We start from the raw sequence: 16,978 nt of genomic DNA on the forward strand, positions 1-16,978 counted from the left end.
GTCAGGATCTACAATACACTTGGATAGATTGACTACTTGAAGATGAAATGAAGTCATGATACGTTCACTTTGATTCCATCTGTAATGCATATGAGTTTGAAGCTACTAAAAACTGTCAATTAGTCAAGCATGGACTCAGTTAATATTCCAACTAGCCGTGTTCATATAATATGGAACTTATTTATTTTGGAATAGACTGGCTGAATATTCATTGTGGTTTCCTATTGGAAATGGATCTTCTTGATTCTTTGAAACACAATCATCATATAATACAATCAAGCTATAGCTTTGAACTGAAACCATTTTCTTTTGACAGTCATGCATGATATGGCCATCAAATTCATATATTGGGTTCCGAATACATTCGCGCTTCAATTCAAGAAACCAATAGTTGCATACCTTGAAAATACAATTGCTTCCTTACCAATTACCCAGTGTTTGTAATAAGAGTTGGAGATTGAACAAGCGTCAGGATGAGGCTTACTTTAACGTGAGTGCTGTTTTACACATTCGCTCAGCTCTATACAAAAATGAGTACAAGATCAGTCAGCCTTGTCAAGGAGTTCAAAAAACACAATATCCAGTAGATCTGATGGAAATGATCATTTCATGGGAATCGTCTTCAATAATTACATGATTTTAGTGCTAAGTTGAGGCGCATTGATAATTGCAGCTGGATTGACTGAAGTAGACTTGAAATGTCGAAATGCATAATAAACAGCCAGTCTCATTCCCCAGCATTAGCTATATTTACAAAAATAATCTCCGCTACCTTGACTATGCGGACAGAGTAGTACAAACTCGCCAGTTTGAAAATACATTACATGAAATTGTAATACAAGAGCTGGTAGAACCAGCTCCGCCCAATTGAGTATACTTGATGTCAAACTCTTGCTGTCCATAATATATGCAAGCCTGATGATGTCTGGCAAGATTAGACTACCAAGTAGGCTACCGAAATTTAGAAACCTTATTTGGCATAGTCGTGCTATATCTTTTACAATTGTAAATTGTCCAGCACAAAAGTTTAGATTTGTAAATCGCACACATTGTCAAGAAAGCATTTATTCTACAGGGATGCACTGCACTGCCCAGCTCAGATATTATCGGAGATGAACAAAAATTAAAATAGCCACACTGTCATTTATAGCTGACAGACCAAGGTGTTGTTTTTAAAAATTGTATAAATGCATGCAGTGGATCTACTTCTCAGTTCCATCAGATCATTCCATTAGTATCCTAATTCATCTACATACCAACTCAATTCATTCTATAATCTACCCAAATGCGTTCATTTCTACCGTGGACATCTGTTTTTTACGCCCTTCCAATGTTTACTGCTGCCCAATCCCTTGTTGGTAATTCCACGGGAGCGGTGTTTGCATATCCTACACAAGATATCGTCCCCCAGGCCGTACCTGCATGGTCTACTCACTTTATCAAAGAGGATATTCCTGCTATCCCTATCAATTCAAAGCAGCTTGTTTCCCCAAGTTGGGTAGGCGACTATGTAAACTGCACTGTTTCTACCAACTTTGGTATAACGTTTGATGATGGTCCAAGGTATAAAATATATTTTAATTTTCATAAACACCAAATTGTATTTGCTTTCCATCAAACCGTTTAAAGGATTTGAATCAATTTCCGGTTCAATGCCAAAGATTTGGCACATGGTTCAATTCGCTAAACATCAATCATGTCCAACTATATCTCATTTTGCTCTATATGCATTGTGTGCTAACTATCGTTTAATTTCAAATTGCGCATATTATCCAGTGCTTTTACTCCTGCGCTGTTGGATGAGCTTAAACGTCGTAATGTCAAAACCACATTTTTTGTTGTTGGATCTCGAGTTCTTGAAAATCCTGCTATTCTTCAACGTGCATATGCCGAAGGACATCAAATTGGTAATACATACTTGTTTCCATTCAAAAAACTGACTCATCATTGCTTTCTAAAGTGGATGCTAATATCAGATACTTGTATCTTGTGTATATCTTTTTAAGCAATACATACATGGTCACATCCCGCAATGACTACTGTTACCAATGAACAGCTGGTAGCGGAAATCATGTTTACTGCACATATCATCAAGGGGGTTATTGGTGTTACTCCTCGAATGCTGCGTCCTCCATGTAAGCCTGATCATTTGCAATCGAGTCGTAATGTGTAGTGTATAAAAATTGCCTTGGTACGACATTCAGAAGCTAATCGCTTTTTTGGTGTATAATGGAAATAAAGATGGTGATATTGATGAGCGAGTGCGTGCGCTTATTCATCTCATGAAAATGGACATCATCGTCTGGGCATTTGATTCTGGCGACAGTGCTGGGTCGATGGATGTAGTCAATGCCATGACTGCTGAAGCCAACATTTTACCAAAAACTGGTCCCATTACTCTTGAGCATGATCTTACTTCTGCTGAGGCATCACAAGGTCCCGGAGCCATAGATGGGGTTCTTGCTGCTGGCTACAAAATTGTTCGTATGGATGAGTGTCTTGGAAACCCTGCGTATGATGAAACTATATGGAGCTCTTTTCCCGCTGATGGTATTCTTGCTCCATTAAATGCCAATACTCCTGCAACCAAGTCTGCAACCAACTCTGCAACCAAGCCTACCCCACTATCATCGACTACACTCGGACATGGTGTAAATTCTCCCAAAAAAGGAACGGCTTCTCCTAGTAAATCTTCGGCTACCATTTCCTTTGATATTCAATATCTTTTGACGAATTTAGCCGTGATTTCAGTTCTATTGGCTGTTGCGCTGTAAATCTCGGTCCATTTTCATTACAACCCTTACTTATCATTTGATCATGAGCTATTCTATTGGTAACTTTTATTCAGTATTCACTACCGTATCCACTAAAATGAAGCACTAAATAAGAGTCAAAGTATAATACATGGTTTTATGAAATGATTGGTGTCAGTTTACTGAATAGCAATGCGCATTTGAATCACTTACGGCTGGTAATCAAGGGTATGAAAATTAAATTAAATTAAAAAATTGCTAGCAGTCATCATTAGTGTAATCATGTGTTGAGGGTCGTACTTGGTCCACTTATCTCGTGTTTCATTTCATGCAGATACAATTGATTGTAGTTTGCTATTATTATACAATTTATCAATAATAGTAGGATGGTTTTTTCCGTTTCCACCATCATATACTTGTCACTGCTATCTCTTGAACTTGCATCATTCAAATCCCAGGTGTTTGCGGGCACTCCTGATCCTGCTAATTACCCTAAATTAGAAGTTGCTCCTCCCAGCTACGAGCCATGGAACAAGCGATTTCTTGGAGGTGATTTACCTCCCCATGGTACTGAAGCTAATCTGTGGCGAGACCAAATTCAATGTCGTAACTCGCACAGCTGGGCATTAACATATGACGATGGACCATCGTAAGTATACTTTGGTAGACCCAAAAGGGCTGCTAGTCATCATGATGGATCGGGTTTTTACCAAATGGTTTTGATACAATGCAGTTATACGCCTCGTATATCATATTCTATCTGCAAATTACTTTAATCAGACAAGCTACAGTATGGTGGCAGCTATCTACCAAGTGGTTCAAATGATCAGACTCGACTGAATTGAGATTTCAATGTGATCATACCTAACCATCAACCTATATACCTTTATATACACTGGGCTTATAGTGAATTTACACCTCGGGTGTTGAATGCTCTTGGTGAACACAATTTCAAGGCAACCTTTTTTGTTATTGGCAGTATGGTTGTTCGTAATCCCAAGTATATTCAAGATGTCTATGCTGCTGGTCACGAGATTGGTAACTCCATTTTACATTAATGCAGCCATATTAACATGTCAGTGCAGTTTTGTAATACTTGCTTTACTTTATGTGAATATGGCTGTAGGTATTCACACTTGGAGTCATCCACAAATGACTCAGATCTCGGACGAGCAAATTGTTGCCGAGATTTACTGGACTGTCAAAGCAATTCAGGAAGCTATTGGTGTTGTTCCCAAACTTTTCCGTCCTCCCTGTAAGTATTTTCAACTATGGTATTGTTTGTTTGTATATACACTGTTTTATCGGTATTCATGTTATGATAATTTATACTTAGATGGCGATATTGATGAGCGTGTCCGTACTATTCTCAAACGTATGGGTTTGACCATTATCAACTGGAATCAAGACTCTGGAGATGCTCTTGGTGCCACAGATGTTGTAGAACGATTCAAGCATTGGTCGTCTACAGGCCATCCTGGTGGAATTCTATCACTGGAACATGATCGTTTTAACGCCTCGTCTGCTCAGGCCGTGCCTGCCATGAGTATTGTTGCTGCAAGCACGTACAAGACGGTCAAAATGAGCGAGTGTATTGGTCAAACCAAAATCTACGACTCTGAGTTGATGACTGGTAATGGTCATGTTGCTCCCTTTTTTGAATCCACTTCGCCTTCTGTCATTGTATCAGTGTCTGCATCCATAAATGCCAGTGCAACCATGACACAAACTGCTGCAATGAGCTCCAGTCAGGTGCCAGCCAAATTATCTAGTACTACTGAATCGTTGGCTGGTCTACCTGCTGCCACAAACCCGTCAAAAAATGATGCATTGACTAGTTGTAAATCTTGGTCCTTGTCAGCCATGATGATCTTGTTTGCTACGTGTGCTGAGTTGGTTTACGGCTGGTGATAAAGGGAATGAAGTTAAAATGAAGTTGTTAGCAATTATCGCCAGTGTAGATCATGTATTTGAAGTACTTGCATAAGTTTCATTCACATGAAAGTATGCTTTCTTGGTAATGTTCCTTGTAAATCTCGGTAGACTATCTGCTGATTTAAGCAGTGGGATCATTTATCACTTGAGTTTCCTGTACCAAGACGACAGTTTGACTTGTCGACATGGCCAGTTTACTGATCCTCTCGATTTAATACAGAACGTCATTCATTTAGTCCTGTTTTGACGAGTTTCAGTGTTTCATCTATATAGTCTGTATACCAATCTAGACCAATTGTGCAATTTTACAAACCGAAAACTCGTCAACTACACATGATTTATCAACCGTTCAACAAATGTAGCGCAGATTGAAGCTCCACATTGTCAATTCCTGAACTTTGCAGAAAATGACTCGAGTATAATAAAGAATGACTTTGTGTGTTGATCAATTTTAAACATTCAAGAAGAACTGAGAATTCCAGCTGAATCAGTACAACAAGTATTTAATCATTGTCGGTTTCCGAGCAATCATGTAAGATAAATACAAATGTGCTCCATTTTACGCGAATATGCTGAAAAACAATCATCGGATAATTGCTTTGGTTGAATGTCAGTCAACATCATTTTCGCGTCCAACACGATTACTATTTCATATCAAACTATATCTCTACCAGATTCACCCATCTATCTTAGCCTACGGCACTCGTTCAATAATCGTATTCATGCTGGCACATATCATCTTTTTGTTGGCACTATCGCCTTTTTCTCTAGGAGCTACTATTCCAACCGTACCCAACTTGCTTAAAGGCAGTAACGATGGTTCTTCCCATCACCAGATACTCTTTCTTGTCAATGATGAAGCAACCGACAAAATCGAGTCTATTTCTATCAAAAACAATAGCCCTAATGTTATGCTTGCAGATACCCCTGATGGATCTGATGAAAAGAACCTACTGGAATTGGTGACTAGTCAAGAAGTTTTGAGCACCTTTGCCGTTCTTCTTGTTGAACGAGATACTCTTGTAACAGCATTGACAGCTAAAAATGCAAACCTTACTGTTTTGGCTCCAGACAATCAGGCATTCAAAGGTATTCATTACCCGCCTCCAGACGAAGCCATCACCAATATCTTGTTGTATCATATTGTTAGCCCGGCTACTACAATGGAGCAACTTTTTGATGGACAGCTACTCGATACAGCTTATAGCCCAGAGGCTCTTGATGGAAAACCACAAAAAATTCGTGTAACCATTGAGAAAGGTATTTTAGATCTAACCCATGGCGATTTTATCAGTCGTGTATGAAATCTAACCTCCCAACTGTAGATTATGGGTCTGTTCGCCTTAACAAGTACTCTCGCATTACCGAGACTAACATCATAGCCAGCAATGGCGTGGCTCATGTCATCAGTAATTTGATTATGCCACCACCCAATGCGCTTAATATCATTGCCCATAATCCATTTACCTTTGCCGTGTTTCTCCTGGCACTGAAACGGGTGGAAATAGACGATATTATTCGTAGCACCCACTCACTGACAATATTTTGCCCAACCAATCAAGCTTTTAAAGATGTAAGTACTTTAGTGCGCCTAGAGTGTAGAATATAAATTGGTCTTGAATGGTTTATAGTTGAATTTTTGTAATCGTGTGCAGTAGCTTGTAGTGCCAATACAGATTTTACTAACATGCGTGAATTATTTATAATTCAACGGTTTGATTTTGGAATACCTCGTATTATTGTTGTTATAACGTATTGCGCTAGCTTGGCTGGCCACGTCTCAGATACTTGTTTAGCGAAGAAGGAAAGCAGAGTCTTGAAGATATTGTTCTATATCACCTTTCTCCAAAACTGTCTTATTCTTCAGATTTGTTCGATGGAGACCATCAGTTACCCACTATGCTTAAAGACAAAACAATCAAAACCAGTCCCAAAAAGGGTGACGATGAAACTCTGACTGATGTAAGGATCATTGTTTACACAACTGTACTTATTGTTATATGAGTGATAACTTATATGGCGATGCATTGATTAGATTGAAATCAACGACGAGTCCTACGTGGTTGAACTGGACAATCTTGCCAACAATGGTGTCATTCATGCGATTGATAAAATTCTTGTTCCTTTTGATTGGCAGAATATTGACGAAAGGGTTCATGTATGGGATAGAATGCCCGATTTAACTTCTGTGTTTGAAGTTGAGCAAATTATTGATTCTCTGTGAAATCGGATCGATGATGCACATTGGGTTGGTTTTGGATCTTGAGGTTTAAAGTATTCCTGTCAAGCTTCCAACTCACCAAATGCTTTACAACCGCACTTTATTATTTGGAATTTCAAACTTTTATTGGGCTATTTTACTACCATTGATTTAGCCTTTCATACCTATTCAATAAAAACATACTTTTTTATTTCAAGGCCATTGTATACTACTCTTGGCTTTAATTACGTAATAATTTAAAAAGCTAAAATCTGCAAGTAGGGATAACGAGGAGGTTGAAGTGAGACCAGATTTGAAAATCCAATCATCCCCGACGTCTTTTGGTTGGCAATGCGATATTTGGATTGCGAGTGGATCTCCGCGATGGTTCTTGAGGTGTGTGAGGCTCTCCTGCTATATCCGATGTGTCAGCCGATACAGACATGTCATGTAACACAGACGACGAAGATTCAGCCATTTTAGCTTTACGAGGCCTACCAAGTTTGGATTTGGCAGGGGTAGATACTCCCGACTTGTCAGATAGTTTAGCTGCTGCTATAGGAATATGATCTGCTATGGAGTCTCCGTGTCGTTCAGGAGATCCAGTGAATGCACTGCTTGTTGTAGGGGAATATGGATGTGCACGGGTGGTTCGAGTTTTTATTGGAGAATGTGTGTCGATTGTTAGATGCTCTGGTGAGCCTGTGGATGATGATTCGGCTTTACGACGCTCATCCATGAGTTCGTAAAAGTCTTCTGATGGGAGAGTAAAGTCTCGTAATGTTGTGAATGGGAAAATAGCTCGATGAATTCGACGCTCATAAGGTACATCTGCTTCAGTATCGTCAGCCTGATCAATCCAATGAGATGAATATTCAAAGGGATTAGTACACTAGATGATGAATCCATGCCAGATCTAAAGCATCACGAAGTGGTCTTCAACAGCAATCACTGACCAATTCGTCGAGTTTCTCTATATTATAATAAATAGAAAGTCTGTTCCATAGTTCCTGTATACTGATGTCTGTGCCCATATGGGTATTGATGAATCGCTGAACATTGAGGATCCGAAAGTGTTTATGAACACCTTGATAGTGTAGATTCAATGGAGACAGTAATGGGTGAGTGGTTCAAGGAATCGATGACTACAGACGCAAGCCAAGTAGCCCAGCATTCGCTCAAAGAGTATACTATTGTAGACTAACCTATTGGACGGTACTTTGCAACAGCCTGAAACAAAGTCATTTCCATTTCTGGTGTCCACACAGTGGTCTTGTTACTATTGCTTGCACTGTCCTCGTTCTTGGTTCCAGCCAACGACTTGTCGTCAGACATTTCAATGTCACTGTTGACTCTCCTCCGAGTCCGTACGCCTATATTAGAAACCTGTCTGTTTGAATCCATCCTAGAGTCTATGCCAGTATCTCCATCAGTATCTGGATCTGTAGCACTCTCATGATCCAGATGAGTATTTTCGTTGTTGACGGTTGCTGCAGGGACAGCAGTCGCATGGCCTCGCAACACCTCGCGCATATCCAAAAAGTTGCAGTGTCTAATGGAGAAAGTTGATGGATTCAATAGAGAAAGTTGGACTCTTGAGTTTCCTTTGCATCATGAACTAGATCTTGATTCCTGTTGGCTATTTTGAGGTGATGAGTACGGGTTGTTTAGATGACTTTACCCAATCTGCTGTCAGGTGGGTTTATGATCGCATTTACTTGTGTTCATGGCGCTGGAGCTACTGCCAGATATACAGTCCAACGTGTAGCTAACAACGCATTGAATACGTTGAGAGCCAGACTGACCATCAACAGAGTCACTGGATGCATGCAAGCATTCTATTCAACATCAAGTATTCAAACAGTTGAATTGTCATTCAACAAGTTTTTACCCAGCAATGGTCTGAACCATGACAACTCTCAAAACACTCCACTGCTGATTCTTCCAGGTCTGTTTGGTTCTAAACAAAACTGGAGATCGCTGTCCAAGTCATTCGCACAAAGGCTTGATACAACTGTTGTTCCGCTGGATCTGAGAAACCATGGCGACTCACCACATCACTCTGAACATTCTTATATTGCAATGTCTGCTGATGTGGATGCCTTTGTGACTTCTCAAGGCTGGTCCAATGTCAATGTGATGGGTCATTCCATGTAAGTGTTTCTGCACTACTATCTAGAGATTTGTAGATCAAGTAGTGTTATGGATTGAATGATTACATGTTTCATTTTAAATATGGATAGGGGTGGTAAGGTTGCAATGCATCTTGCATTACTGTCTGGTCATGCATGGCTCAATAAGCTTATTGTTGTGGACATGCCCCCTGTGGTGCAGTCTGCTGATATGAGTGCATACACACTGATGTATATTCAAGCAATGAGACAAGTGGATGATGCCAATGTAAAGGATCCAAAAACGGCTGAGAAGATGCTTAGTGAAGTCATCAAGGTACGTTACTGAGATCTATCATAAACAGAACCTTCTCTATTAAGCTTTTCCAACCAACCGTGTTATACATTCAAAACTAAATATTTCACAATCTACAGGACGTTGGTGTCAGACAATTCATCATGACCAATCTCAAAAAGCAAGAAGATACTTACAAGTTTCGAATCAATTTGAAAGCTCTGGAAGATGGCATGTCCAACATGTGGCTATTTGATTTTGACAGTAACAAGAGCCAGTTTAATAAGCCCACCATGTTTATATGTGGAGGAAACTCTACCTATGTTACTCCAGATATGCATCCCACTATCAACAAGTTTTTCCCTGCAGCTACGATCACTAGTATTGCAGATGCTGGACATTGGTGAGTGCACGAATGATTTGCATATTGTTATTGCTGTTTTTTGACTGATTGGTTTGAATTAGGTTACATGCAGAAAAGCCAGAAGAGTTTACCAACGTCGTGGTTGATTTTCTAAAGACTGAATAAACAGCGAATGCTCTACCATTTACTGCCAAGATTTCATCGTGTTTTCCTATGTAATAAAAGAGCGTCAACGATATTTGAAATTCAAAACGAGAATAAAGTTGTATTTTGACCATCAATCCAACGAAACAGCCAGTCGATCATCATTGCCTTGGTTTCACTCAACACATAATCGTACCAATCAGAGCTTGATGAGTGGATTTAATAACTGGAACAATCCTTGTGGAGTAGCCAGTTCCTCTCGGTCAAAGTCAACAGGGTGAGCTCACTCAAGCAACCATCAAGCTAATCTATCACACCATGACGGCGGTCATGCTTGCAACTCTCTAGTTTCCATACAATTATCTATAGTCCAATCATGTGTATGACTGCATATAAACAGTCTGAATTCTTCAATTAGCACAGATGTTATACTTTGGATTTACAGCCGTATTCATGTAAAATGGAACACTTGCAGTGACTTTGGATAAAGAATGATTGAATATTCGTTACGCTTTCTACTACAAATTGACTTGAATACACTCAATCCCCGCTTCAAACAACATTCATGATACTCACATTCAAACCGTAGTTTTGAATCTGTTCTCTCTTTTTTGGCAGTCATATGATTACCAGATTCATCCATTGTAACTCATATATTGGGCCAACTGTTTGGTGTTGTCGATCATTCTACAAATTCATTTTTCTTGTATCCTAAAATCTCGGATACATTTGCGCTTCAGTTCAAAAAAACAAAGAGTGCACATCTTAGGAATTGTAATCCAACACTATGAGTTGTGCTTTGGTATATCGAGTTAATACCGTGTAACAGTCAATATGTACTGTTCAATTGGCACACTGGATTGTCTCGATGGTTTCTAAAACACCCATGTACTTTAAATTTGAACTCGGAGTTGATTGTAATGTGTTTTTGATTTTATTATAGGACAGATGATAACAAACCAAAGGGAATTCCAATTCGAGTACCTGGATCTTCAAGTGGACCAGTCGTTCAGGTAACTTTTTTGTCAAGTTGACACTTTTAATGATTTCAACTAACGCATGCACATTGACCAACAGATTCCGGTAAAATCAAAAAACATCTACAAGTCTAATCCAAGTGTTTCTTCACCATATTTCCGTAATAACACTGAAGGTATTGCTCGACTTTATTTACTGTCAAGATCGGACTTTGAATGGAATAACTGATGCCATATTTTCACTAAACAGGACGGGCTGCCAAAGCATCCACATTGAAACCAGCTATAGGAATAAAACAATCGCCGGAGTTTCGTTTCTCAGAAAAAACTCGTGCGCATAGAATACTCGGCCAATTTACATCTCAATATAAAGACATGCAACTATCCGCACCTAATCACACCACATCTACATCTAGGGGATCAATCGTGTCATTTGGTAAACATCAATCTGAATCGCGTAAACCTAATCAAACCTTTGTTACAATCGATCCTCTACAAGACGATATTATTGCCGAGTCTTCTCCAAACGACTCATGCTATGAGCTGGATGTATATGATTCAAAATATAAATCAAAACAACTTCAAATGGACACATCCAAACCTACTGTTGCCAACAGTGCTCATCGGGCTGTTCATACAGATTCTACCAGAGTGGTTGTGGAAAATGGAATGATTTGTTTGTCTCAATCATTGGATTCCGACATGGACAGTCGACTAAAAACTACGCGAAAGCAAGATAATAGTTTGGCATATGTTTCCATAAACAATACCAACTGTGCTAAAAGATTAAAAGAAAGTGTCGTTGCTAGTCTCAAGCCAAAAGTAAGTTGCAATACCCATTTATAGTTGCCTTGTTATTTTGGAAACAACTTGATTCCTGTATTTCTGCTTATTAATGTTTTTGATTGCTTAGCCTGGTACTTCTACTACTGGCATTGAGTCGGCTTGTTTGGGACAAAAGCTGAGCGTGTCCATTCGAAAAAACCAGATATTTAAGCGCGGAGTTCAAGAATCTTGTTGGACCAATGTCAGGCTATGCATTGATTTGAATGAAGATTCCGTCAGTCTAAAATCCAAAGGCAATATTTTCATGTCTTTTTCTAGAAGCAATATCGAAAGTTTTCAAGTAAAGTATATTCAGCATCTTTATTGTATACAAATACTGTCAAACTCATCCCTTACCAAGCTCAAACTAACTACATGAATCTATACTTTTAGTGGGGAATCATAAAATCACGGTTTTTTCTATCCTTGTCTGCTCGAATCATGATCAACAGCAATTATATCCAGTTTCATTTCGAAGTTGCTGAAAACAAATCAAGCTTCCAATTATTTATCAATTCGGTCAAAAAATACTATTTTAAAGAGTTTAAAGAGTAATTAGTGAATGATGCTATACTATTTTGTAGAAATCCAAGATACTGTAAAACTAATGCATACGGCTGAATAATGTAGAATGTCGCCAACAAGCCTTCAGGTAGCAGCCTGTTTAATACTAGGCGGAGAAGTCAATCAATCGTTAGACTCGCAAGAGACCCTCATGACCCAGAGTACGGCTTTAACCCTAACGAATGACATGAATTCACAAACGATCCGACCAGAGTTATCTGATACAGGCATATTAAAACGATTATCTAATAGCGCTTTACCTAATCTTTTTTCACTCAGTCCCAAACCAACGAGCACGTTTAATTCGGTACCAACTGATAACAACACGGATTCAAAAACCGCTGTTGCTCAAAATGATTGGCATACCTCCAAGACTGTTGAGCGAGATGAAGGCACAGAGTACGTGTTTGTTGCTTGCCGTTATCATGGAGTATTTGCTTGACATCGAGTATTCATTTATCTGATAATTTTCAATGCATGTAACATGTTAAAACCATGGTGTTCAGGCTTTTTGTATATCCATTCGAAGAACACTTTACTGTATCCATCAAAGACACGGACCATGATCGGTTAAAAGAAGGAGTGTTTTTAAATGATAGCGTCATTGAATTTTATCTAAAGTAGGTTGTGCATATTTTGTTGTTTTGATAGTTTAAACAAGCAAGCACTGACGCCATGAACATATTTGTTTACTTGTGATTATCAAGATACCTTCAACAACAGCCCAATTCAGGTCTTGATCCTAAACATGTTCATATTTATAGCACATTTTTCTACCAGACGCTTACCCATAGCGTGGCGAGCAGGTAAGAGTTATTGATTATTGATCTGTATTTAATAGATAATGCATTAAACTATGTATAATGCTCTACATCTAGTAGCCGATTAAGCCGCGATACGGCACTAGATATAGGCTATGATCGTGTCAAGTCTTGGACGTCAAAAACAAATATTTTTGAAAAAAAGTTTTTAGTTATACCCATCAATGAAGCGTATGTTTTTGGTATGATACAATTTGAACTTTGAATTGCAATCGTATAATTAACCGTACTATTTTTTCAGATATCATTGGTATCTTGCTATTGTATATAATCCTGGAGCGTTACTCTGTCCACAGAAACCACTACCACGACCAACTGTATTGCATAAATCTGGTCAAGCTCTTTCAAAATCTCGAAATTTGTATGAAGCATCAAACCGTCCACCGCAAGTGCTGCGCCGATCGACGATCGAGTCTAAAGAAATTGACGCACATGATTTTTTTGACATGACTACAAAGAGCTCAAGAAAGTCACCACGTCAAGTATCTCCAATGAAATTACTTACTAGGCAAGAGAAGAATCAAGTGATTGTATTAGATGAAGAAACTAGACATATTGTCCCACACAGCTTACAGCACACTCGAATGAAGGTCGACAACGATGAGGACTCTGTTGTACGCGATACCACTGGTAAAAATGAATCGAGGGACGCAGTTGAGATCTGTTTGGGGCATGATATAGACAATGCTCAGAGTTCACCGTCACATACTATGGAAACATCTACGCTTTTATCATTGAAAAAACCCAACAGTAGATCTGTTTTGTCTGCAGCGATGCTGGCCGAGTATGCAGAACCCCAAGCGGCTATAGCAGAAGACTGTTTATACTCTGACTCGATGCATCAGGAAAGCCATCAGCAAAAAGGGATTGCCTCTAGTATACCACACGAAGTCTCTAGTGATGATTCTGATGAGCCTGTGCTTCAAACTTCCGTTATACTGAAACGAAAAATTGCCAGCCCTGTGCGTCCTTTAGAAGTACAGGCAGAAAAATTAGACGGGCCGTTGGCTCAGTAAGTAGATTGTAATCCGTCGTTTTCCAACCACCTGTACTCTACTTTTTGTAGGATTATTTTATACTGTATCACTGCCAAGGGCTAAGCTTTTATGTTTTAGATGTCATATCATAGTGATGAACTCGTTAGGGGGTTCACATCCAGTCACCATGTCCTCAATCAAGAGATACTTGATTCTTGAAGCCAAGTCGCGGCATGGTGTAGATGTGTCTCGCGATGCCATTCGTGGGATCAATGCTCGTGTGCCTGAACAGCCCAACTTTTGCGACTGCGGTGTCTACGTTCTTGAATATGTACAACGATTTTTTGAAAACTCGGATCGAATGTTGGATTTAATTCTAGTACGTCTGATGGTCTAGACTGCTCTTTATATATTCCATGATGAAACTAACCAGCATTACCGTTTGTTTTGTCTTTTGATAGAGCAAGACTCATGAGAGTAGGGAAGAAACACGCAAGTGGTTTACAATCAAGGATATACAGACGAAACGGATAGATATTTCAAAGATCATTGGGTCATTGGCTGAAGAGTATGGTAAGACGGACATGGCAATCAAAAGAAAAGCATCCCGGGCAGCACAACAACGGACGAGCGGAGTAAAGAGTGCGATGGGTGATGGATATGCTCTAGGTGGTTCGGAAAGCGTTCATCTTGATGAGGACGATGATGTATTGATTGTAGACGGACCCTCTTGCACGAATAAATAACACCCCGACATTTTCACAGCACCCTTCGTACTCCAATACTCATACCATGCTGACTCGAGCCCAACCAGTTCAAACTATAAATGAAATCAATCGACAGTTTTGTATTTTAAATGATTTTTATCACATTTATTGCGTATCTACACAAGCCCAAATCCAGTTGCATTCTCGATTGCCGTAGTCAACCGATCAAACAATTTTTCTTTTGATGCATACTCTGGCAAAAGAAGTCTTCCAAAGCATGTCAAAGCAGTGGGCAATCGATCCGTATCCGGTCCATTCCGTTGTACGACAAACGTCAGACTACTAAATCCACTCAAAGGAACTCGATCAGAGGCAGTGACAAAGTTCAATAATTTCCTCTTTTGATCCAAATCCATTTTGTGCATAATCTCCCAAAACCAGACTACCATCTCATCATGGGGTAAAAATCCGTCGTATTCAGCAGTGTGCTCCAACTCTGTAAAGTCAATTTCGGCAGTAGTGTTGCCGCAAATAAGAAGCTCCAGCTCTTCTGGGCGACACATTTTCAAGACTTTACCACCAACAACTTTGTGGAATCCCCTGCAAAAAGCTTGAAATTGTCGCTTGATGGATTCATTGGTGTAATGCTGCACGTAAAGTTCGACATACTGCACGCGGTTGTCGTTTGTAACTGGAATGTCTTCGCCGTTGCGGACTAGAGGATATGTTTTGACTTGGCCATACACTTCGTATGAGATTTCAAAGTTTCGCAGAAAGATGTCCGACACGTCACCATCTGACCAGTCGAGTAGACTCTGTAACCCACGACCAAGAGTAGGAAATGCATCACGAAAGTCTTGAAAGGTAGGACGTACATCTACTAGTTTTTTATAAAGCAGTAATGGGAATCGTAGCCCCAACATGACGCCGTTATACAGTGCCAATCCAATAATAATACCAACAAGTTCAAACTGTCGCTCAGGCTCCAACGACGCCCCGTTGATCCATGAGCTGCGAGTCTCTTCTTCATACACAAACATACCGTATCCAGGGTCTAATAGCTGGCTAACAATGGCTTGAAAAAACTCTTTTTGTACTCCACCTTGATCTTGACCCTCTTCACCACCACCAACAAAGCGTACCTTGACAGGCTTTTTCAGATCTGCTTCTTTTTTACGAATCTGATCCAACACATCATCAACAAGTCGATCGCGACGAACTTCTAAAACCAAGTATGGGTTTGTGACTCGTTTCAACTCTTGTTCAAGGGTTGCAACAGAAGGTGAGTCCTGTAAAAAGCGTTGAGCGTGCTGCATCAGCGCCTGGTTTACATATGCATCCTCAAACTTGTGTGACATTTGTACACGTGCATCAATATGCATAATGCGAGTTTTTGCAATGGGATCAAATAAAAACGGATAGTTGAAAAAGGAAAATTCAAATACTCGCTGTGCTTCCAAGCTGTGTTTCCATGCTCTATACTCTTCCTTAAAATTGAGTTTTTGTGCTAGATTGGGCATATGAAATGTGGTAAATGGCGTGATAGGAGTGGGAGCAGTTTCGTTGGCATGACTAAGAATGCTAAGCATTTTTGTGGCACCAATAACAGATTGATCAGGCTTGACAGGAGCAGAGTGAACGTGCTCAACAATATATTGCTGAAATATACGAATGATTTTTTCGAATCCTGCATTGTCGTATTCGGAAAACCACAAAACCAAAACCGCACGCGATTTTGACCTGAGAATACCAATGATTTGACATAGTTTTTTCAAGAGCGACTCGTAGTATCGAGGATCCATCAGTAATGGATTTTCCACTGTAATCATGATCACCCGAAGCAAATCAGATTCAGCGTTACGAAGTTTTTTGGCGTTTAAAAGTAATTTTGCAAAAAGTAGCTCGAGCGCATTAGCAAGAACAATTTGAAACAAATCTGGCGGGGATAGCTTTAAGATCAAGTGGTACGATTTCCGAATGGACGGTATGTCCAGCATAGACGAATTGCTTTTGATGTCTTGATCAGACAACAAAAAGCTCTTTGTAAGAGCTTCCACGCTAGAAAAAACTGCACCAAGGGTATTTGTGAGAAAAGTAGGATCACCTGCAGCACCGAGTTGAGGCGTGGATGTATCGGGAGAATCAGAACTAGTGGTATTATTGCTTTCAGACATTGATGTGCTGTCTTTAGAAGATTGATGTTCGACATCAGATGTAACATGCAATGAATCTAGCTTATCGGAAATATACCATCCATTATTCGAATTGATTGTATCGTTTTTCAACTGATTCTGAGCAATAGAAC

The 16,978-nt window shown here is 39.6% G+C and overlaps 7 protein-coding genes across 7 annotated transcripts; 5 read left to right on the forward strand and 2 right to left on the reverse strand.

The window, feature by feature from the left end:
• The first annotated feature begins 786 nt into the window (after positions 1 to 786).
• BATDEDRAFT_91428 (uncharacterized protein) lies at positions 787 to 2,904 on the forward strand. Its single transcript, XM_006681717.1, has 4 exons — positions 787 to 1,563; positions 1,777 to 1,907; positions 2,007 to 2,135; positions 2,242 to 2,904. Exons 1-4 carry the CDS (start codon positions 1,286 to 1,288, stop codon positions 2,772 to 2,774), a joined length of 1,071 nt encoding a protein of 356 aa, XP_006681780.1. The 5' UTR covers positions 787 to 1,285; the 3' UTR covers positions 2,775 to 2,904.
• A 230-nt stretch (positions 2,905 to 3,134) lies between these two features.
• Positions 3,135 to 4,678, forward strand: BATDEDRAFT_91429 (uncharacterized protein). The gene is made up of 4 exons (XM_006681718.1): positions 3,135 to 3,402; positions 3,661 to 3,791; positions 3,880 to 4,008; positions 4,090 to 4,678. Exons 1-4 carry the CDS (start codon positions 3,140 to 3,142, stop codon positions 4,662 to 4,664), a joined length of 1,098 nt encoding a protein of 365 aa, XP_006681781.1. The 5' UTR covers positions 3,135 to 3,139; the 3' UTR covers positions 4,665 to 4,678.
• Positions 4,679 to 5,390: 712 nt separating this feature from the next.
• On the forward strand, positions 5,391 to 7,131 carry BATDEDRAFT_91430 (uncharacterized protein). The gene is made up of 4 exons (XM_006681719.1): positions 5,391 to 5,948; positions 6,014 to 6,261; positions 6,453 to 6,650; positions 6,724 to 7,131. Exons 1-4 carry the CDS (start codon positions 5,411 to 5,413, stop codon positions 6,910 to 6,912), a joined length of 1,173 nt encoding a protein of 390 aa, XP_006681782.1. The 5' UTR covers positions 5,391 to 5,410; the 3' UTR covers positions 6,913 to 7,131.
• Positions 7,132 to 7,213: 82 nt separating this feature from the next.
• On the reverse strand, positions 7,214 to 8,421 carry BATDEDRAFT_27474 (uncharacterized protein; the record flags this gene model as incomplete). Its single annotated transcript, XM_006681620.1, has 3 exons — positions 7,214 to 7,738; positions 7,845 to 7,975; positions 8,094 to 8,421. 3 exons carry the CDS (start codon positions 8,419 to 8,421, stop codon positions 7,214 to 7,216), a joined length of 984 nt encoding a protein of 327 aa, XP_006681683.1.
• A 294-nt stretch (positions 8,422 to 8,715) lies between these two features.
• BATDEDRAFT_13780 (uncharacterized protein) lies at positions 8,716 to 9,823 on the forward strand (the record flags this gene model as incomplete). The annotated part of the gene is made up of 4 exons (XM_006681529.1): positions 8,716 to 9,041; positions 9,132 to 9,336; positions 9,435 to 9,697; positions 9,760 to 9,823. The coding sequence occupies 4 exons, from the start codon at positions 8,716 to 8,718 to the stop codon at positions 9,821 to 9,823; spliced, it is 858 nt and encodes a 285-aa protein (XP_006681592.1).
• Positions 9,824 to 10,670: 847 nt separating this feature from the next.
• On the forward strand, positions 10,671 to 14,712 carry BATDEDRAFT_91600 (uncharacterized protein; the record flags this gene model as incomplete). Its single annotated transcript, XM_006681720.1, has 13 exons — positions 10,671 to 10,690; positions 10,746 to 10,815; positions 10,880 to 10,955; positions 11,030 to 11,601; positions 11,693 to 11,905; positions 11,998 to 12,155; positions 12,235 to 12,567; positions 12,675 to 12,788; positions 12,876 to 12,974; positions 13,047 to 13,160; positions 13,231 to 14,001; positions 14,105 to 14,345; positions 14,428 to 14,712. The coding sequence occupies 13 exons, from the start codon at positions 10,671 to 10,673 to the stop codon at positions 14,710 to 14,712; spliced, it is 3,066 nt and encodes a 1,021-aa protein (XP_006681783.1).
• Positions 14,713 to 14,813: 101 nt separating this feature from the next.
• BATDEDRAFT_17719 (uncharacterized protein) lies at positions 14,814 to 15,836 on the reverse strand. The gene has a single exon (XM_006681554.1). It carries the CDS (start codon positions 15,711 to 15,713, stop codon positions 14,850 to 14,852), a length of 864 nt encoding a protein of 287 aa, XP_006681617.1. The 5' UTR covers positions 15,714 to 15,836; the 3' UTR covers positions 14,814 to 14,849.
• Positions 15,837 to 16,978: the final 1,142 nt, after the last annotated feature.

Source organism: Batrachochytrium dendrobatidis (genome assembly GCF_000203795.2).
Source record: "Batrachochytrium dendrobatidis JAM81 unplaced genomic scaffold BATDEscaffold_13, whole genome shotgun sequence".
In the NCBI taxonomy this organism is placed as follows: domain Eukaryota; kingdom Fungi; phylum Chytridiomycota; class Chytridiomycetes; order Rhizophydiales; genus Batrachochytrium; species Batrachochytrium dendrobatidis.